Here is a 23,069-nt window from a genome sequence, read left to right on the forward strand (position 1 = left end):
TGCAGCATATTACTTGGAACTCTCAAGAATGGTCCCATTAGGGACTAACAGAAGCAACCAATCATCTGTTATTTCACCAGCAAGATGGTCTCTGTGGTCCTTGAACATTCTCGAATATTGCAAAATCAAACTAACTCACATTGTAAAGGCATAGTAATTTAAACGATAACAATTGCTTCCATAGAGAACATACATACCTTTTACAAGCACCTGATGAATACTGAACCTGCAACTGAGGATGAGGAGTCTTCAACTGCAATAGCTTTAATCACTAAAATTCCAATAATATTATGAATCAATTTCTGGAAAGTAATTATTGCAAAACAAGTAGTGATTTATTGGATAATTTCAAAGTAAAGCGAAAACTTGGAAAAGAAAACATCAACATAAATACTACTGTGGAGTACATTGAGCATCAAATTCTTAGTCCTTTGCTGGTAAAGGACATTCGAATTATCAAACGTATCCGGTATACTCAGAATCACTGTCTGGCAGGGTTCTGAAAGTCAACATCCTGATACAATCAGTCCAACTAAAGACACAACTTGCCAAGATCCGTTTCTGTCAAGATAATAACAATCTAATGTCCACAGAAAAATACGTCCAAACCCTATGAACACATGCAAAAGGAAGATCACAGGTACAGGAGCGCAGTTTCCACTTTTAAGTTAACAAACCACAATACAGAGCAACGTGTTTGTGCTTATACTTCATGCAAACACATGTTGCCAGTTCTCAATAAGCCCAAGATTTCACGCGAGGCTCCTGGGATTAAGACGGGTGAGTTTTAAAAAGGTCATGATATTATTTCTAAGCAAGGTAATCAATCTAAGGCTGTTTAAATTGCCCAGAAACAGATGTCAGTTTGATCATATACGAAACAGAGATAAGGATGGAAAACATATCTGAAGCACAAAATTTATAAATAATCTTGAAAAAGAAAAGAGACTAGAGATCAGATGTGGAGTGACTGATTCTAGTTAAGTGTTTCAAATACGAAAACGCAAATTGCTCTCATGTAATTCAAAGGATTAACAAGGCTCTCTGAATTTTGTGCCCAGAAATTAATTATATTACATGCATAACACACTAACACTAAATATATAGCTAGGCCCCCACTCTTCTGAATATTATCGACCTGAGCCACAGCATAATTCACAACAATAGTAACAGCCTAGACAAGATAGGGCACCACAGAACTGTATGAACACAATTGCACATCGGTCATTCAGCTTAGAACATATCTGAATGCAGCACATGCAGCAGCAACGATCACACATCTTGCCGCAACAGTTTGAGGCTGCCTGCACAAATAACTCCCCTGGATCTGGTAATTTAACTTCATCTGCCCCTGGAGGGGTGTTTTCCACTGTGGCAATTAGATTCCCAAAACCAAATCCAAAGTTATGAAGTACTAGTATCTTTCCATAATCCGTGTCTTTGGAAACCTTTTTCTGCAACATGTAAATAAAATTGTAATCAGAATATATTACAGTACATTATACACACATGCACTCATAATTACCTGTTTCATACACATCTTATACATAATTCAGCTGAAGATTAAAATATAATTATCTTCTCTAGAAATGTACTTGATGATTTATCACAAGTCTTTGCAGAACTTGGCGATTTACACATCATGTACTCAAAAAGCTTTTATTTTTCTAACTAAACATTTAACCCTGAGCATCTACAGATTTTGATCATCTCATTGTATATATGTACATCTTAGAAACCGCATACCTTTTTCTTTTCAGCTGACTCTGATGTGCCTTTCTTTCCCTCACCATTTTCAGCCGAGTCCGTGGTCTTGTTTGTCTCAAGCAAGATCATACGGGTGTACTCAGAAATCACTGAGCTCTGCATGCTAAGTTTGACTATCTAGAAGTGAAATGTAAGAAAACATGTAGTGAGGAGAAAAACAACTGCTTTATAAAAACTGCCAACTCGTTATAAGGCCTATGCAAGTGAACATAAATCATATGAATATTTGTTTTTAGTTGTCTTCACTGCAGATAATATCAAGCAAAACGCAGCTACTTCATAGAAAACTTCATAAAATTAAGATGTAGTTTTTGGCAATTTTCCAATAATGTATATATGCTGCTTTCAACAAATGTTCGTTAAGGTAAACAACCTAGAAAGACATAATCTTTAGAGGTCCACAAGCCAGTCAAGTCAACCCGGGAATAACGTGTTAGTTTACTTGGATAAATTTAGTCTTAAACCCAGCTACAAATTAATTCTATCAGAGATGCATTATAAAGCGGTAGAGCATATGCAAACACATGTTGCGTCTCAGTATAATAGTTGTATGCTGTAAACTAGTACCTTTTCCTCTAGGGCTTTATTTTCTGAAAACCATGCTTGAGCAGTGTAAAATTCAATTTGTTGCTTCGCGATTATCTGTAAGATTAGATATAAAAGAGGGAAAAAAACTCAATTACAGGTTAAAACATATCATACATGTTGAAAATTGCATTGTACAGAAATGATAACAACAATGAATTGCTTGATAAGTGATCAATTAAATAAAAAAGTAAAGCACTCAAGTAAAAGTTAAAACAAAGTAAAGTACATTAATAAAAACAATCATTAAAGGCTTAACATAACTTCACCCTCAGATATATTATAAACAGACATAATCAAACAGCATATTGAAGCCTGGTAAACAAGTAAGTACGTATTGAGTAATCACTAAGTGATTGATAAAAGAAAGTTAATTTTACCAATCTGAAAGCCGGAGATATGACTGCATATTTGTACATACTTCAGGAAGTTATGATATATATTGATGCTATTATCGAGTGGGCTCTTGAGATAAACATTAGTTAATTTTTGGCATTTTTCTCCACAAGCATTGTAAAATACCCAGGCCAGTAATGAATTACAGGCGAAAATTGAAAAATACCAAGACTAGAAATTAACTACAGGTAAAAATGTGTATAGACAATTAGACATACATTATGTAGCCAGATTTCCACATGCAAAATCTGAAGAATGGATCATTATCACAGCCTAAAAGACCTCAAGACATCAAATGAGCCCTAATCTTGTAAAACATGGAGCTGTTATCACATAAGTTGTCAACTTACCTTGTCAAGAGGTATGTCCTTTGCCTCTTGAACCTTCAAGTTTAGTGTGAAATTGCTCATATCTGCCAGGACGCCATTAAGTTGAATCATACTAGGGAAATCTCCTCGGTATCTCCCTGTAATAATTAATGGGCTCTCAAATAGAAGGTCAGGTATACTAGACGGATACACCTGCAATTATGATTGTGATTTGAGATGACATAAGATTATTGAGAACAAGATCTAAATGAATGTAACTACATAATTCTAAGATATTGAAGCACAGACAAAAAGAATGGCTGCTCAATACACGACATTGAACAAGTTAATAAGGAAAAATGTAGTGCATATCTGATAATGTTTCAATAACGACGCAATACACTGCATTAAGTATAAAAAATCAAAAAAAAATTACTAATATGGTAATTGTAATTTACAACCTATGATGAGTCAATGACATGAAAAATTGCAACCACGTCTTACTAGCTTCATCCTTGTCATGCAATAGAAGTAGGATGCGCTAGTAATTGGACAACACAAACAGTTTCCTGATACTTAGTGAGAAATCAACTCAGTACATGAAGCTCACGTCAAGATCTCAAGATCAATATTGTCTATATTGCTGATGCTAATATTTGCAAGAATGGTCTGGTGAACAAATTCCTGATACTTAGTGAGAAATCAACTCAGTTCATGAAGCTCACCTCAAGATCATCAAGATCGAGATTGTCAATATTGTTGATGCTAATATTTGCAAGAATGGGGTACAAAGTCTTAGTGAAGAAGCCCTCCAGTCGAACTTCAACCAAATCTGTACAAGCACCAAAGATATTGCCGGAGTAGATGATTAGACTTTTCACCAATACCCTCATTATGATTACAAAATCAGAAATAGTGCAACTTTATGGAAAGAAAACAAACCACTTCCTAGACAGCTTAATGGAAACTCATGTATTTAGCATCTAAAAGAGAAGGCAATATTTTTACCAGAATTTATGCCCGCCATGCTGGATGTTAACATTATATGGGTTTATTATTGTTTCAATATTTCTATAAGAAAATTACTATAGTAGTTATCCCACTAATCTAAGCATTAGAGCAAATCCAATACAGTGCTAAAACTGGTTTTATAGATAATATATGAAAACAGGTTTAGAATTAATAAATCCAGTACACAGACAGACACTAGTACACAGATATGTGTATCTACGACACTGCATTTGCATATATCCTATCCAAATGGGAATTTCAGAAAGGAAGAAAAACTCTCTAACCAAGTTAAAAAACAGCAGATGTCTTATTAACCAATTTACAATGAGGTGGATATACTGACGTTAATGGCTCAGCACAAGTTGACATACTTTATTAATTTTTAAAATTCTGACGACAAGATGAGTGGAACTACAGAGATTATTGCTTGAGGCCTTTGCCCCTTTTCTGGACCCCTTAGAATTAAAACTTAAAACTTCATGTACATCTTAGATTATCTATAGGTTCCACAATCTAGGGGAAGGATCAAAACACATCAAATTTTAGAAGCAACCTGCATGATATGCAGCATCGTAACAGCCCCTGCCAATAGTTGCAAGCATTCGCAGAAAATAGTGATTACAGAAGGAGCCTGCAAGGATGTACAATGAATATTCAAAGAAAGTTCCAGAAAGAAAGAAATCTGACACCTGTATATGCAAATTGACTATTCACTTAATTACAACTGATATAGTCGACGATAGTCAGAAGCCTAATTTAATTTAATTTTTTTTCACATGGACAATATACAAGCTTGGCAAGAAAAATCAATCTTCAAACTACCTTCGAATGGGAAATATTTAATACAGTGGAATCGAAGGGCAAAAGAAAAAATTTATACACGCAAAAAAATTCATATCTAATATAGTTTAAGGCGCCCCAAAGCTTTTAATTAAGCTTTTTATTCTGGTTATGGTCAATTACAATAATTGTGTAAAGATCTATACACTACGCTACAATTTCCCAGTAAATATAAGTTTAATATTAAGGACTGCAAATCAACAAACGTGCTCCTCAGATGTAAGTGTACAGATTGACCAATGAATAAGTATCTGAAAAACAAAACAAATTATTACCTATGCCGAATGTGTAAAAACGGGGGCTTAATGATTCTTGATTTGTTAGATGATTTTTCATGACATCACAAATGTTTCTCTCATTTTCAACTGCCCCGTCGGTAATCAGGAAGATAGCAGGAATGCAGTTTTGGGTATTGGAGATCATCTCCAGGGCCTACAAGGAAAAAAACAGTGCATCCATGGTAAGCTTCTGTTGTTATTTCATCATCAACCAACTTATGATTGCATACTAGGTTCCACAGATGTGTTCACGGCATATAAAGAATAAAGAATAGTAGTAACTAAGAGATACAATTTTGTCCATCAAATGGAAATAGCACAAGACCTGATTCAAGGGAAGCAGAATATTTGTACCACCTCGGGCAACCATATTCATGCTCATCCACTCAGTTACTTTATCAATAGCTTTCTTAGTAGCCAGTTCCAGAGACAATGAGAATAGGTGGATTTCATCATTAAATGCGATTACATTAAACGAGTCTCCGTGATCAAGCTTTGAGAGTGCTGCAGCAAGAGCATTTTTGGTACCCTCAATTGGCTTCCCCTGCATGCTTTCACTTATGTCAACGACGAATATCACTTCCTTCCTGAAAACCTATGGAGTATCAAGTAAGAACTCTGTAAGTGACTAATCCATCTGCAAGGTACACCAGCCTAAAAAAAACTTTCATATGTAGTTCAATCTTATATCCATTCCACTACAAAGTTTATAATCACAGAGTAATTGCCAAGGCATAGCTAGCTTCAATATATTTCTGTGTTCTAAAGATACTGAGCTGCTCCTGTAACTGTTCACTTACATATTGTTAATAAATAGTTGGGAGTCCATGTCATTGGCTATTAACTGATCGGGAAAATTAAATTATAGGTCCCTCAACTATTGACGTTTTATTGTCTAGGTCCCTGAAATAAAGATTCCGTATTTTAGGTCATTTAACTTTTCCGTTTTCTGATCTAAGTCCTTCCGTCAAAAAGATTCTAACGGCGTGAACTAGGGTTCTTGATGTTAATCCTGATCAAAGCAATTTTGAAGGTGTTAGTGATATCCAAACTTAAAGTGCAAGTAGTCAAATTGAAACTTGAATCACTAGCACTCATATGACATCAATTTTCACAAATTAGATGTAATTTTAAAAACCCTATATTGGACAATAAATTTAGGGTTCTTGATCAAATTTAGGGACCTAAATTTATAAAATTTTGAATTGGACCTAGTTTGTGAAAATTGGTGTCGTATGAGTGTCGCTAGCGACACAAGCTTCAATTTGACTACTTGAACTTTGAGTTTGGATATCACCAACAAGTTCAATTGCTTTGATCTGTATGAAACTCAGGAACCCTAGTTAACACCGTTAGAATCTTTTTGACGGAAGGACTTAGATCAGAAAACAAAAAAGTTAAGTGACCTAAAATACAGAATCTTTAGTTCATCGACCTAGACAATAAAACGTCAATAGTTCAGGGACTTGAAATATAATTTGCCCTTAACAGATCTGACTGAATTTATTATTTATTAGTTGTCAGCTGGTAATTAACAGAATAATGTGACTGGCTGAATTCATCTTAAGTCACACACATAGTTACCCGGTTCGCGGTACAGCCTAGGGATCCGCGAACTGGTTCGCTCGTACCGGAACACGGGTCGAAGTCGACCCGGATCGGCCGGGATCGCGTTCCAGTTCGTCATTTCCGGCGAACCGCGGATGCTTACTCTGACAACCGTAAAACAAGGAAGAAAGTTGATAATCTGTGATATACACATATATTTGTCTGCTTTAACTCTTAAAGAAGATGAAGTGTGAAGAAGAAGATGAAGAGGGTGAAAGAAACGTGTATGTGTAAATGTGCCGGCGTATGTGTAACTGTGCTTGTTGTTGACAGCTGTATCTTTTTTCTTTTACTTTATTGTTTATTTTTCATTTTTCTTTTATTTTGACACTAGTCATAACTCAGCAGATTGCAAAACTCAATAGATGTTCCATTTAATTTTATCTTTTTTCTCTAGTTTTCAAAACAAATCTTGTAATTATATTTCAATTTAATATAATATAATATTAGAAATTCAAAAAATAAAACTATGAGATTAATTATTATAAAAAGGTAAACTAAATTAGTTAATGTTAAAAAAATTGTCTTAAAATCAACAATAAATGATTCACTATCAATTAGTTATAGGATTTTTGTGTCAATTGATTCTTATTCAATTTTTAACATATTTACAATTTTTTATCTTTATTATACATATATTAACGGGATCCTTATATCGACCCGCGTTCCCGATTCACAGCTCAGCGTACCCCATTCACTCAAACTAACGTTCCACGTACCCGAACTCGTACCGCGTACCAGATCGATCCACGATCCGTGCAACTATGGTCACACAGCCAGGATGAGACATTTTCGTAGATAATTAAATCTTATATATATTCCATTACTAACTCCTTTAAGAAAGAAGTATTTGCTAAGACATAGCGAGCTTCTATTTATTCTTTTGTGCTCTAATGACCTAATCTGTTTACTTTCGTGAAGAAAATATATAATCAGAGTGTATGCAATCAGCTTAACTGATCTGTGCAAATATATAATTGAAAGAACTAAAACCAATAAAAAAGCATCATCGTATCAGGCTTCGGATTGACTAGTCCTCAACTTTTGACTATAAATATCCTCCAAAAAACCAACGTGTTCTGCTTTGGACTTCAGAAAATACTTGGCTGCCTAGGCAGAACAAACAACAGAGCAACTCTTAACTCTATTTGTTTAGAAAAAACAACAGAATGAGCCTACTAGAAGAATAATATTGCAACTGGAGAGCAAAAACAAGAAGAAGAAGAAGAAGAAGAAGAAGAAGAAGAAGAAGAAGAAGCTTTGTTCTAAGTATACAATTCATTAGGGATTTGAGAATATACACTCTAATCATATTTACCTATTCTCTACATAAATTTTATCAATGAATGCGAATTTTTAAGACATAGCCTAGGATCTCTAGTTTGTTTTCCGAGTCATGGAGTGCTTCAACCATGCTCAAAGGGTGCTCAGGACACATTCCTGTTACCCGATAACACGATGAGCTTTTTATCTGTTTTCCTTTCTACTTCTTTCCCATAAAATATTTCCTAAGAGGTTCACAAGTATGTGTCAGTGTACTCTTTGAGCATCATCATTCCACCAACTTGCTCCATGTGATAGTGATACTAAGTAGGCACATTAAACTCATCACCAGTACCATAAGAAAAAATTCTTTGAAAGGTAAATATAAAGCCTAAAAGAAGAAAATGCAAGATACCTACCTTTTTGTTTTGTTTGCTTCCTGCAAACAGAGAGACACAAAACATTTCCCTTTGGTCGATGTCAAATTTCATTGGTGATTGCAAGATTACACTACCGGAAAGACTAGATGATACCTGAAAAGATATGGATGCCTCGAATCACAAATTAAATGGAAATGGTCCGAAATCATTATATTGCCCTTATAGGCCTATGAAAGCTTCGGCAATAATTAGCCTGCTAATACTAGATATGCCTAAAACAGAATTGATGAACAGATAATTGTTTGTTTTTTATTGGGCCAAGTAAAGAAACAAACTTACACCATAAGTAATGACAAAATCACTATTTGACCATGTGAGAACTTCTGCATCATATAAAAAACTCAACTTCTCTCCATGGCGTCTTAATTCCTGAAATAAGAATTTGCACCAATTAGCTCCTATATACTCAAAACACACTAATGAAATAACTTTTCAGCTATACCTTCAGAGGATGACTGATTGTCTTGCACAACACTTCAGTACCAGGACCAGCGTTCACATTGAGCTGTATTTTTTCTTTTTTAGACATTCTTTTCCCAACAGGGGTGACAAACTCAGGGAAACTATATGGTATATTCAATGTAAATTCGCCATCTTGATAAGATAGTTTTTGGGACCATCTCACTGTAATTGAGAGGTTGGAACCCCCGTCTACCTGTGAACAATGTATAGAACCCAGGCATAAATGGTACAGACCTAAACAAAAACCAAGAAAAAGAAAATGTGATTGGAAAATACCTCAGGTATTGTAAGAACATATATATGGTGGGGCAAAAGAAAGCCTCCAGCATCGTATTTCGGTACTTTTTCCAAGTCATTGTCATCCATAGTTACCAGCTTACTATAATATGATTTTTCAGGTACTTCAACTTCAACACCTAGAATTGAACCCTGTTAGCAAATAATGTATTACTTGAGAACAAAAAGAAAATAACTAACTGTTACATATCATTGCATTGAGTACAAAAAATTCTTAAAACATGCCTTATATATATGTTAACAGTGATAAAGTGCTCGACTCTAGCAAGCGTGCTCCTAGTGCTAAAAGGTCAAAGGCTCGATTTTCACCTGCCCCTTCCTCTATTCCTAAGATACACTATACTTAAGAATATTACAAGTATCTATCACATATTCGCAACCTACATATTTTTATGAAGTCCATAGAGGATAAACAATTTGTCACTCTAGCAGACATTGTCAGCAGTATAACTTGCTAGAAATATTATATGCAGTAAACTACTAACAGAAAATGAGTAACTAATTTCCATAAATTCCAGTTCACTTGATTTAAGAGCATCTCCAACGGGGTCGGCTAAAATTGGTTGGCTAAATTGGACATGTAGGACATTGTGTAAAATTTGTTGAACCTTTAAGAGCATCTCCAATGGTAAAAGCCCTTAGCTAAAATTATCTAGGTGGCGCTTATTTGGCATCTATGTGTCACTTTTAAAGATTATGTAAAAAATTGGAACTCCAACCCTCCCTCCCCTTAGCAAAAAATATAGCCAACCATGTTTGGTTGGCTATATTTGTCGATCCAAGAACGCCTTTGGGTATAAATTTACATATTTACATAAGCATGAATATAGATAACCCCATTGGAGTAATTATTGAAATTTGAAACCCTTAGCAAAAAATTTACATATTCAATATAAGTATATAACCAATGAAAATAGCCAACCATTATACATATTACCCTTGGAGTTGCTCTAAGACATTGTTCTTCAATGGTATTAGCTATATTGGTTGGTTATATTATAAAAATAGTAGTATGTTTTTAATATCTTAACTTGTTATAAATATACAATATCACTTTAATCGCTTTAATATAGTAATAAATGATACGAAATCTTCTTACAGATACAAATATAGCCAACATTAGCGCATCTCCAACCATGTATAACCCTTAACTAAAAATCAATAATACATACTATAAATAAAAAATATTGAGATTTTGTAAAAAGAAAAAAAAAACTCAACTTCAATGGTACATTCCCCTTGTCTATAATTATAGACAACCTCCAAAGAGTTAAACTTCTTGGCAAGATATGCTAAAAATGTTGAAGTTAAACCCTGTTGGCAAGGATGTCCAGGTTTCATCTTTCAACTATTCTCTGGTTATTGCAATTGTTTTCAGTACTCTGAAATCTCCCGCTCCATTTTAATTTTTTCGATCAAATCTTGCAAAATGCTAAACCAAGCGTATCTCTGAAGAAATCGACCCAATTTATAATATAGCTAATGAAATTGTTAGGCTTATGTAACAGCCTCTCTCTGTCTACAACATAGGGAAATTAACAAAAATATTAATTTTTTAAAACTTATTTGCAACTCTACAAAAAAAATTGCAAAATATACAGTCTTCTACCGAATACCACTACATCAACTTTTTCTGCAGTTCTAAAAAGTCAGCAACTGCAAAACCATATTTTGCCAGAAACTTCATATCTTCAAAACAAAACATATTTTTGCAAAAAAAAAATCCCAACAATTCAGCTGCATTCACAATTACAATATCACAATCCATATAAATTAAATATACATACTATTACTGAATTTATACCTGTTCTCCCATCGGAATCGCAACGCGACACTGACACTTCCGACTCCCCATAACACAATGAACTCTCCACTCTCCACTCATCTTCACAAAGGCCGTATCCAACACACAATCCACTTCCACTACAATTCCGTTCATCTGCAACGGAATCAACGCCGGCGGATCACACCTGCCGTGCACGTGCGGCTGATAACTCGGAATATCAGGATTATCAACTACCACTGGATCAGGAATCACCGCGTAAACCATAAGCGCCGTCGGTAAGTACGCCTCCGATGACTTCTCCATAGCAGCCATCGGCCTCGGCGGCGTTATCGATCGGTCTTTGCCGAAGTAGATTCGCTTCGATAAGCGCACTCCGTCTTCAACCGCTTTTACAAACTCATCCGCCATGAGAGAGAGAGAGAGAGAGAGGGAGGGAGAGAGATTAGTGATCACTGTTAAGTTGTATCGAGAGAGAGAGAATCGGTGGAGAGAGATTAGGGTTTATAAAATGGGAGATTTGTGTGCATATGGAGTGGATTAGATGATGAATTTCATTTATGAGGAGAGGTTGGAATTTTTAAATAGGTAAACGTTAAAATTGCAGCAATGAGAGTATGCTTACTGTTGTCCAGCCTGGACCCACTGGATTAACTGATTTTCTGCTTGACTTTGTTGGACTCTACGCGGGGTAATAAAATCCATTATTTTGTACACGGAATGCCTATAATTAATTAGATTACCGCCTTGCCCATTTTTAGATTTTTAATAATTAAATTATTCAAAATTAATTGAATTTTATATTTAAAAATATTATAATTTATATTTTTACCAAATACATACAATTTATTTTAAATTATGATTTTTAATTTTTTAAAATAATAAAAATATTATCCTTAGCTTTTATTCAAAAATAATTAAGTTGATTCTTGAAAGTTAAAAATGGATAACTAAAAAGTGTGCGAAAAGAATATCTTGAATTTAGATAATTTAGTTAGATTATTTAGTAATTTAAAGAAATAAAATGATATTATAGAAGAAGAAGAAGATAGAATAAAAATAATAATTTTCTCAATTTCTTACTTCTCCTGTTTCCAATGGAAATATTACAGAAGACCGAGAGGAATTTCCTGAAAAGACTTCTGCTTATGCTTCTTTATGGTAATAAAAAACAGAAGTTTACTTTTTATTTAACGAAGCCACTCTCATCTCCAACGATTCGCTGAACCACAAGACTTTTTACTTCAATGGTTTTTAAGATATTTTTGGAATGAGCCCGGATCGAACCCAGGACCTGGAACGACACGACAGAAGATACGCTCTTAACCATTTGAGCTATCCAACCGTGCCCTAACGAGCAACTTTGGTTTTCGAAGATCCTGTAAAATCCGCAAATATAGGAGTATACTTTTATTAAAGTTGAAGCAATATTAAATGAATATGAGCATGCAAGAAATACCTTTACTTGGCATCTGGATTATGGAATAGTTGGATTAGTGGAAGTCTCCGTGTGCACAAAATAGTGGATGCTGTTCTCACCGGCCCTTGGCATCAGGACATCATCCATATTCTTATTATAATTATCATCACTTTCCCTAGCCGATCAAGTAAAGAACTATTCGACTTGTAAAGTATTTGTTGATTGCTTGTTTTAATTATAAGAATACATATGTAGGTATTTCTTCGTTTTGCCACTCAGTATTTGTTCTTCAGGTAAGAAGAGATTACAAATCAGTTTATGTTCTTCTGGACTAGGGGAAAACGGTAAATGATTAGTTGATTGATGTGTACAAGAGCTTAATCTCATAGGATAACACTTTTGTAGAGTAGCATTTAAGATAATTAATTAACCTTTGAAATATATAAATGAAGGGCTGAAAGATGCCTTTGCCGGCATATCGTGCAAGACAATTAGGCAAAACAACAAACTCAACAACTCCTTGACAAATGACAGCCAAATCCAAATGATCCCAGAAATCATCAACTAGTCAACGAAATATTTAGCACTAGCCAAATCAAGACCCTCAAACTCATTGTTTGCTCCTCCACCAGTCTAGATGCTCAGTCATATTCTAAAATGTAAAATTACATGGAACATTGAAAGAATTTAAATAAACAAATCAGAACATAAATAGACTCGAAACTAATTATCATGTATAATTGCAAAGATTTCCTATAATATACCGATCAATATGTTAAATACAGTGTAAGGGTCTAATCTTCGCTCCCCCTTGTAAATTTGAAATGTATATCTATTATCTACTATATCTTCTTTCCCATAGACTCGGGGATTGAGGTTAATTCGGATCTTGGTTTGACACACTCTCTTTACAAGCTCTATTACTATGTGCAATCACAAGTCAAAAGAAAGAATATGGTGTGGTCCTATTGACAATCTGCAAAACAATAATTAATTGAAAAGGAATATTGATGCCGGTGACCTGATAACAACTGCCAAGAACATGTACGCTTTACCAGTGTCTGTTTTGGTTTCCACCTATTTAGCTTCTTTAATGGCAAAAACCAGAGAGCCCATGGTCCTATTGCTGCAAAAAATCATGGTACATGTTCTTCCAAATGGTGAAGAATGCCAGCTTTGGACTATATTTGTGCAAAAAGGAGTTCGTTCCATGTATCGGGAACACCTGGCAGGCACCAATGCAGGCAATCTTGCATTCCAGGTGTGGCTTTGATGCTGTATCTGGAAATGTGACCCTCGTCTCTCAGCTGAGATATAGCTGTTATGTCCAAGAGTTTAACCCTAGTTCCCTTCACAGATCCAGCAGCAATTGGATCGATGGATTCATCTTCCAGAACCTCTAAGTTCCCAGATCGGGGGGTAGTATTGTCACAGGTACCTCCGGTGTTCCAATCTCCATTAAAGAAGTGTCTGGGTGAGATGGATCGATAGAAGGCTTTTAGGCCTGGATATTTGGGAAGTTCCGAGTTCACCCATTTGACAATACTGTAAATTGTGAAATTTTTAGCACCAGCAATGGCAGCAATATTTGCATCAGTATTAGGCTTTCCGGAAATATGCATGATCCAGCGATTAGATTCAAGCTTCCCTCTGTTCCAGTGATGTCCAGTATTTAGAACAAGGACATCAAATCTGGAAATATACCGTCGCAGAAATGATGGAGGCCTATCAAGGTGCATAGCATAATCCGTAACTGGGTTCGTAATATTAAGAGGCTCCAAGTCACATAGACTTGCAGACCAATAATAGAGGATGGTAGTATTGGTGCTTGGGAACCGATACGCCCACCCATCAGGGCGTACATGTCCTTTCTCCTTGACAAGACCATATTCCCAGCCAACATTAAGGACATCAGGCCTCTCCTCACCTTCAGTAACCATGCACATTAGTGACTGAAATTGCTGTCGGCCCAGTGAATCCCCAATAAAAGCTATAGTTTTATTCTGCATCCTGCAACATTTTGTCAAAATCATTACTTATATTCCTATTGCATGAAGAAAACTGTAAGATTTAAAAAAAAGTAATCTTGAAAACCTAGAACAAAGAGCCATAAAGATAATGATACAAAATGTTCTAGCATCGCATATTTGCAACTAAAAGTTGCATTTAGGTTTAGGAATAACTGAGATGAATATTAGTTTTTTCTATTAACTTGTTCTCAATAAAGTGACCATTAAAACAATAGCAGTAACTTCGTTTGAACAGAAAGTAGTGATACTAATACCCACAGCTGCACATTACGCTTAGCTATGTATTGATCCCACTCGATAACAACCTTTTCATATTACGGTTCTGTTATTAGGTTTACTACTTCTAATTAGGTGACCACAAGCCCATAATATAGATATGTGTTTAAGAGACCACAATTTGTTATCTATTGAATTGATAAATGATAAACATTGTACCTGGTTGTATATTAAATACGATCCTATTAAGGCCACTTCTTTACACCTTAAGGTGTTGGGAGAGTTGGTTACTTAATGTGGTATTAGAATTTGGGGTCGAGTCCTCCCAGCACCAAATTTTAAATTTAATTTTTTGTTTGTCTTTTTTATTGTCCACTCATACAAGTGAGGGAGGGCATGAAAATATGTTATGTGATCCATTCTATAATAAAAATGCATGACAAGAGTTTTCTTTGACTTTGTATTGCAAGTACCTGCTCAGGAATTTAGATCCTGTCAAATTGTCCATTTCACAATTTTTTGGCTGCCACCGTAATTTCTCATATGCAAAATCTGTTCGTTGTGTCAAGCGGCAAGCCCACATTGATGACAGCCATTGCTTACAACCAAAGCCAGAATACAGAGGTCGATTATCATCTGGAATCCATTTTCCTTTGGCATAGTTACAACCTGAAATAAGAGCCAGATATAGCTGTCACAGACCTAAAATTATTAATAAGTTGTAGTTCAGAAGTATCTAGACAGTTACAGAAATGTAGAAAACAGATTTAAATACAACTCCTAATTTAAAAGCCATTGGCTAGCACCATCAGATGGAAATGCCTGGAGAGAAATGGACTCTACCTTGGCTTTTGGAAGGAGTCTTCACATCCTCTTTTCCTATCACTGATGATTTTGTAGTCACAGAGCTCAACGGTGCTACAGAATCCTGTGTTACAAGTGTTAGATCTTTTTCTCCTTCTGATAATTGTTTGACATCTGAATCCTCTTTGTGCTTTGTAGTGGTTTCTGCATCACCATAATTAAATTTACAACTCCAAAATAAGCAATGACCGAGTCATACACGTGAGAAAAGGGAACAGGCGAACAGCGTATTAAATTCCGAGCCAATATTCATCAACCTACTTTAAAAATCGTAAACCATATAGAAACTAAATTCTACCTTGAATATTACCATTCACAGTAGTTAAATTTTCTATCTCCATGGCAGGAGCATAAGAGATAGTGCTCGGGGTAGTGGCTGGTGCTACTACGTTAGCACTCATGCTCACTCCTCCTGAACCATTTAATCCTTTGAAAGGCTCTTTGTCTTTTAATTCTTCGTCCGATACCACTGATAAGTACAAAACTAAAAACATTCAGTTGACTATATAAAGCTATAGCATCAGACTGAACAAATAAAATAGAAAACAACGTGATTACATGAAGGAAATGAATTAAACTGTTATGAGTAACTTTAGCATGGTAAACACATGGAAAAAAATAGTACTCGAGGACAATGCAAGATTTCTGTTTATTAACAGATGTGCAAGTCACTGATGAGGCATTTAAAATATTCCAAAACTATAATTAGCAATGCAATCGTATTAACAAAAAATTTAGTGCTCGAAACAAGTTATTTGGATGAAATCTGCCATCTCTCTCTAAAGTCTTTAACAATCTGCTTATCAGCCTGGACTTCTAAATATTTTATTTTGAGAGTTAAAGCTCTGTAACGTATCTTTACGAACATATTACTTATTTTTTGGTAACCGCATTGTTGCACAAGTACTACTCAATAGCTTTACTATGGAATTGATTCTGTGGTGTGCTATTAAATTGCTGAGCAATTATCATCAACAAAAACAACATTGTAATGTCACTGAAAAGACCTTGTTGCGTGTTTTGATATTGCTGCTGCAGGAAATATGAAATTATAGGTATGAACAGCTATACCACCAAGACGCACACGATCTTTTACAACTGACTTTCTTTCGGTGAAAATATAGTTATATAGCTCTTAACATGGAAAGGTCCTAAAAGTTCTTTATAGTCATTTGATATAAGTTATCTGTTTCCTATCCTGTGAACTGTAGAGAACCGACCAGGTCATATAAATGGAATAAAAATCTGACACAGGGTAGGTTATAGATATAGGCAATTATTTACTAAATCTGGAGTGCTAGAACGATTTTTCTCGTGCTGGGCAAGTTTTTTCATACTATAGCAATTTTGGCAGTCTGCAAGGGGACAGAATGTATCTTAACAACTTGTAAATGAGGAGGCAAACCTGGAAGTAGCCTCAAGACTCCACCTTGAGATGGAATTAAGGACGATACAATAGGGGCTTTCGCCCATCCGATTAATAAAATGGTTGTGAATGCAACAGCAGCAAGGAAGAGAGTTATCTGTTTAGTACTCAGTCCATAGAAGCTCCCCTTCATCCTTAATCAATCAAACAACAAAATCAACTTCCCCGGAGTCTCATCAAACGCCAAATTTCTTAATCTGTATCAAACCAGAAAATTCCTTATTAACCACAAAACCTAACAAAATCAGTTAAATAGCTCAGACGCCTTTATCCTTACTAAATACGTATTAAAGCATCATCAAACTAATTCAAGATATTAGATTATCAAGCTACACACATAGCTGCCTTTGCCTTGTTTTCCAAGCAATCGAATAAATTAGTTAAATAGCTCCGACGCAGAGCAAGTGTCTGCCTTTGTCCTTACTAAATACGCGTTAAAGCATCATCATCTAATTCGAGATGGGAGGCTATCAAGCTACATACATAGCTGCATAATTGCCTTATTCTCTACAGTCTACACACTAAACAGATTCATTACAAATTGACAACCAAGCCGATAAATCCGCAGCAGCAGCTCGATGAATCAAACAATATCGTAAAAAGAGACACAAAGTTGTACTAAAACGCAATATATAACCTCTACGCACATCATTCGATCCAAAATCATACAAATAATCTAGATCTAGTAGACTTAAATCAAGTAGCTCAACACAATGATTAAAATTCAAATTACACTTAATCACAAATATTTAAACTCAATATTAAGGCGAGGGAGAGAGATTTATACCTGGATGGATATTAAGCGGATCTTAAGAACGGGGATGTAATTATAATTTGATTTGATTTATCGGTTAAATTAAATAAATGTCATGTGAAGATGCGAGTGGAATAGTGGAGTAGAAGAGGGAGCGGTGGGGAGTAAAAATAATAAGCGGACTTGTACGGTGGGGGCATGTGTTGTGCTTGACATCTGCCATGTTCATGTGGACTGCCTCTATTTTTTATATAGCTTATAGCCGTGCAAGGCACGGGAGCTTTTTAATTATTTATAAACTTTTTAAATATTTTTTAAATGTTGTGGAAACATTTAATTTATAAATAATAAATTAAAATTTTCAATAAAATAAAATTCGAAATTATGATTTGTTTGTAAGTTAGAACTTTGGTAAATACATCATCACAGGCGTTAATGGTTTCAAATAAATTATTTTAATCAAGCAATTCCTTTTCTCGTATGTATCATGCCAAAGTATTAAATTCTATCTATCAAATTTTAATATATTTTGAGTGAAATACATTATGCCAACTCCTATTAGATTATATTAATAAATGTATTTTATATTAAAATTATTATAATGTGATTTAAATATTTTTCAAAAAATTTATATGGTTCTAAATTAAAATTGATAAACATAATTTGTTTTGAATTAAGAAAAGGAATCATAAATATGCAATAAGAAGGTAGTATCTATTTTGGATTAAGAAAAAGTTTTTGTATTTGTTCATCACATAAATCCGGCTTATTAATTTTAAAATATATTATAAAAAAAATTGTGACGGTGAGATTTATATGATTCTACGAATAAAACTGGTAGGAAATATTTATTTAGGATTAAAAAAAATCATATACATGTGAAAGACAGAATTTGTTTTGGATTCAGAAAAGAAATTATAAAAATGCAAGTAGATATCAGTTACCTTCTAGAACAGAATTTAATTTTGTTCCAATCTAACGGTGCTTATTTGTTCAATATAAGATCCAACGGATGATAAGCTTTTAGACCAGAGGACCATGCGACCAAATTATCTCCCTTACACTTATTATATATAAGTATATAATTTCTGGCCTGTCTAGTTTGTTTTCTACTCTGTCTCCAAAACTGTGTACGTGTGCTCGTCTCTGCAATGTGTTTTATTTTTTTTAACTGTTTTCACGGGTTTATTTGATTATGAACACTGTGTTGTAAAAAGCGGAAATCGGACTTAATCAGTGAAGTTACGGAACAAGGATTAATCGGGGATTAATTGAATTGATCGGGGATTAATCGGATTGATCGGTGATTAATCAGATATTTAATCAGTTCGGCGAGCTACGGAACATGGATTAATCGGTTATTAATCGTGATTAATCACCGACTTTTAGAACAGAGAATTTATGAATTATAAAAGATGAATTCTTTTAACATTTTAAGTTGTTTTCTGCATTTTACGCGGTGTTTTACAAAAGAAGCAAGGAGTGCTTATTCTGATTTTTTAAGTCATAAGCTGGAACCCAGATACACTAGCTTTTTTTGGACTTTTTAAGTGATTTGCATTTTATTATGGAGTTTTTAAATTTTATTATATAATAAACTTTATTTATCAATAAAGTTTCTTTTATTTTAATAATTTGAATTTTTTAATTTATAAATTTGAATTACCAAACATTTAATTTATTTATAAGTATAAGTTACTCAAACACTTTTAATAACTTATAAGTCAGGTTCACTTATCACTTATAACCTACTTTTTTATTTTAACCAATAAGTCACTTCATTTAAAGTAAACCAAACGGCCCCATAGTCCATTGATTTTAAAGGATCGTTTTGATTTCATGCGAATTATTCATGAGTTTATGAGGGTCTTTACGATTTCAGCCAATGTTGCTGTCAAATACAAACTTGTTGCCGTGACCTTGCAACTGTCTATCTTGTGTAGTACTGTTGTCAACCATCTTGACAGTAGCAGTCTTTTATTTTTGTTGTCATTTATCATCGCGCCTTGGCGCACTTGATTAACCAGCAAAATAGAGTAAGAGCGAGAAGGAGAAAGCATCGTTGATGAGATTGTTGAAGATTGAAGAAGAGATTTGCTCTCGAAGCAATGAAATAGTGAGTAACTAGCTCAGCACCTCAACTCCCAACCACCGCCGTATTTTTTAAAAAGAAAGCCTATTGTACCGGATATGTGGTAATAAAAGCATGTGGGTGTAAAACAAGCAGTAAAAGTAAAAATGTCATTAATTGTTGTAGTAAAAATAGAAATTATGATTGAAAAGTAGTATTTACAGCAAATTCCCTTAATTATAGTATATCAAAAAATTATATCGGTTAATTTATGATTAACTTATATGTGATATGTGATTAATGTTGATGAGTATTTCTATGAGTATCGTTCACAGGGAAGGACTAAATTCAATATCAAGTCAAGTGTATTATTTCTTAAATCTAGAAGTGTAGAAGAATAATTGGGTGTTTTATTACTAACTAAATTATACTACTAAGAAATTAAAATCTAAGATTTAACGATGGAGAAAACAATCCAGGAACATGGGTTCTTCAATTGGTTTCCATGAATGTCTAATATATGTGATATCTTGTTATCTCACTTTGCTAAAAACAATTCTTCTAATGTTTATATTGTTCCAAGATACAATATATTGTCTACAACTATATCTTGAATGCCACTCCCATGATCAATCAAAATATAAGTCATAAACTAGTGATACCCAAGAATTTATAGTTTCGTAACCCGCATATTAATCTTCCGATTCAATAATTGAATTATGTCTATCATATCATGTACCAGAATTACAAATCCTCTCCCGATTCATTGTAACTCCTATGAATACAATTAAAGGTTCATGACTCCTTTATTTGTGTTAAGCGCTCAATGATAGATTAGCAAACGTAAGAAGAATAACACATTATCAAACAAACATATTAAACCAACGAATACTTCCCAATCCTGGGATTAGGGGATTAGTTACTCATAATTGAATAAGAAACTGTATATGTATGAATAAACCAAACCATGAGTACAAGAGTCAAAAGGAATACAACTTTAAGTGCTCCTTAAAACACCGAATGAATCCCTTCAATCCTTTGCTCTATCTCCCTCTACAAGTGTTTCTCTCTCAATACAAAATAATCTTCGATATCTCTTTAATTATTCAAACCCTAATAATAATAGTGTTTTTAATGGGCTCTTTTAGAAAACAAATCCAATTTCCTAAAATAAGTCGGATTCTGAAAAGAAATTCGCAGGCTGACTTTCAGGCCTGATTCTGGGCTGCTCCAGTTGGATTTTGACTTCTAGACAACTTGGGACTTGTAAAAACTTCCGATATCTTCGCGTGAGCTGTTGAATCGCCCAATTCTGACGTCCGGAACTCAAGTTATGACCCAAATAAGATTTGCTTCTTAGGTAACCCACAAAATCCGAATTTTCATCTGATTAAGCCAAATAAGCTTGATTTAATCCAAATTTAGGAATATTTATTTTCCTGCCATTAAACACTTGAAATCAATTAGTAAAACCCCAGTTATTTACAAAATACTAATATTATGTGAATAAAATTATATAAAAACATATATAAATATATGATCTATCAATTAATATCTTAGTTTAGGCCTCTGATTAAAATAATTTTAATTTCCTGATTAGTTAACTGAGTAAAAGGATTATTAAAGTTGGTCCATAATTCAAGGATTGATTCTAAAATAACCAAAACCAACACAGAAAATTAACTACAAACCTGTATAGCATGTGTCCACCATGATTCAAGTGCTTCAATCGTCTTGTTCATCTCATTCCATCCAAGGCCACTTTCACCGAATTTGAGTTTCTTGAAGATCTGAAAATCTCTTTTCATATTCTCTCGGTGGTTCTTCATCTGTTTATAAACACACACCACTTTCAATTGTTTGTGGATGTTAGGTCCAAATACGATTGTAGAAGGGGGGGGGGTTGAATACAATCGATACCAAATAATTGCGGAAGTGAATCTGATTTAAATATAACTTGTTAATCAGATTATAATTAATTAATATAACAATGTTTGAAGTCGTTATATAATTAATATGGTTCAGTTTAATGTCCACTAAGGTTCGTAGAATAAATTCGACAGGGTATATTCTAGATTTAGTGATTAAAACAACCGGGTTATCAAAGCACAGAAAACTGTGGATATAACGATCAAGCAAGTTACAAACAACTTGAAAGCTTTACAAATGCTTTGAATTACAAAGTGATGAACACTAAAAATGAAGAATGCAATGCCATATTTATAGGCAAAGCATTGTACTTGTAAGACAATGTAAAGACAAGACAATCTAGAAAGGAAAGACAATTTAAATGTCTTACAAAGCCATTTACACAGCAGAAAGACAATCCACAGGAAGGGCAAGGCAATTAACCTTCGGTAGGACAATTAGAATTGTCTTGCAGGAACCATTCGGTCAGACAATATTGATTGTCTTGCAAGCCTTCAATCGGTCAGACAATTCATGATTGTCTTGCTAGAATCCATGTCTCGGTCAGACAATCAATTGTCTTGAAGGCAATCACCAATCTTCGGTAGGACAATCTGTTTTGTCTTGGCACAAAGCATTCGGTAAGACAAAGTATTTGTCTTGGCAGTGAACACACGGTCAGACAATTTGTCTTGCAGACTTCTGGATTTCTTCGGTAAGACAAATGAATATTGTCTTGGTTGTTGCTTCATTCATCCTAGAAACAGATTCGGTAAGACAATCTTGGATTGTCTTACTGAGTTTGTTTTGATGATTAAGGATGTAATTTAAGATATATATTAAATAGAAAATTATCCACTTAATTAAATTAATCATATAAATTCATAAATTAAATTAATTCGTGAGTGAATTAACTTAACAAATAAATTACATAATTAATATAATTATTTGTGAAGTGAAATAATAATCTATTAAATATTTAATCACTTATTCTTCAGTAGAACAGCTTCCGGTCTTCATTAAACTTTAATAACTTCTTCTTGAATTGTCGAACGAACGAACTACCACTTCTGCTTGACTTCAAATATTTAATTTGAATAACTGATACACAGATGTACTGTCTGGTTCATCTGTATCTAGTTAAATCAAATATTCTCTGTCAAATAAACATTAAGAATTTGATTTGTTCGTCGAGTCTTCGTCTTGTAAGTACATCTTCATTAAATGGAATCTTCTGATAAAATAAAGTATAGAAACTTTATATCTTCTGAACTCCTTGACGTGCCACAAAAGATTATTTGTGCACTGAGGCTTGAACATATTAATGAACTTCTTTCAGTGG

At 34.2% G+C, this 23,069-nt stretch overlaps 2 protein-coding genes across 5 annotated transcripts; both read right to left on the minus strand.

Annotated features, from left to right (window-relative positions):
- Positions 1-931: 931 nt before the first annotated feature.
- On the minus strand, positions 932-11,626 carry LOC108199667 (uncharacterized). 2 transcript variants are annotated; one of them, XM_064082734.1, is made up of 13 exons: positions 11,060-11,626; positions 9,235-9,374; positions 8,939-9,151; positions 8,776-8,865; positions 8,476-8,589; positions 5,511-5,780; positions 5,183-5,339; positions 4,621-4,698; positions 3,782-3,888; positions 3,099-3,269; positions 2,335-2,409; positions 1,747-1,884; positions 932-1,454 (listed from the first exon to the last, which is right to left on the minus strand). In XM_064082734.1, the coding sequence occupies exons 2-13, from the start codon at positions 9,322-9,324 to the stop codon at positions 1,131-1,133; spliced, it is 1,827 nt and encodes a 608-aa protein (XP_063938804.1). In that variant the 5' UTR covers positions 9,325-9,374; positions 11,060-11,626; the 3' UTR covers positions 932-1,130. The 2 variants fall into 2 exon arrangements, with proteins under 2 accessions (XP_063938804.1, XP_017223082.1); XM_017367593.2 differs by having other exon boundaries at positions 9,235-9,387; positions 11,060-11,588.
- A 1,546-nt stretch (positions 11,627-13,172) lies between these two features.
- On the minus strand, positions 13,173-17,971 carry LOC108200118 (protein trichome birefringence-like 14). Of its 3 annotated transcripts, none has more exons than XM_017368194.2 (6): positions 17,782-17,971; positions 16,974-17,191; positions 15,867-16,037; positions 15,548-15,712; positions 15,178-15,373; positions 13,173-14,468 (listed from the first exon to the last, which is right to left on the minus strand). In XM_017368194.2, the coding sequence occupies exons 2-6, from the start codon at positions 17,125-17,127 to the stop codon at positions 13,640-13,642; spliced, it is 1,515 nt and encodes a 504-aa protein (XP_017223683.1). In that variant the 5' UTR covers positions 17,128-17,191; positions 17,782-17,971; the 3' UTR covers positions 13,173-13,639. The 3 variants fall into 3 exon arrangements, with proteins under 3 accessions (XP_017223683.1, XP_017223684.1, XP_063939171.1); XM_017368195.2 differs by having other exon boundaries at positions 15,879-16,037; positions 17,782-17,969; XM_064083101.1 differs by lacking the exon at positions 17,782-17,971 and adding an exon at positions 17,332-17,750.
- Between the last annotated feature and the right edge of the window lie 5,098 nt (positions 17,972-23,069).

The sequence above is a fragment of the Daucus carota genome, chromosome 8 (assembly GCF_001625215.2).
Source record: "Daucus carota subsp. sativus chromosome 8, DH1 v3.0, whole genome shotgun sequence".
Taxonomy (NCBI): domain Eukaryota; kingdom Viridiplantae; phylum Streptophyta; class Magnoliopsida; order Apiales; family Apiaceae; genus Daucus; species Daucus carota.

Excerpts from the sequence above, each read along its gene's own strand:
- LOC108199667 (XM_017367593.2), bottom strand. The coding sequence starts at position 11,449 with ATGGCGGATGAGTTTGTAAAAGCGGTTGAAGACGGAGTGCGCTTATCG. Across the intron at positions 8,590-8,775 it reads ATTTTGTCATTACTTATGGT|GTATCATCTAGTCTTTCCGG; the intron begins GTAAGTTTGTTT and ends ATATCTTTTCAG. Across the intron at positions 4,699-5,182 it reads TTTTTACACATTCGGCATAG|GCTCCTTCTGTAATCACTAT; the intron begins GTAATAATTTGT and ends ACATCCTTGCAG.
- LOC108200118 (XM_017368194.2), bottom strand. The coding sequence starts at position 17,127 with ATGAAGGGGAGCTTCTATGGACTGAGTACTAAACAGATAACTCTCTTC. Across the intron at positions 16,038-16,973 it reads AGTCTTGAGGCTACTTCCAG|TGGTATCGGACGAAGAATTA; the intron begins GTTTGCCTCCTC and ends TGTACTTATCAG. Across the intron at positions 15,374-15,547 it reads GACTCCTTCCAAAAGCCAAG|GTTGTAACTATGCCAAAGGA; the intron begins GTAGAGTCCATT and ends CTCTTATTTCAG.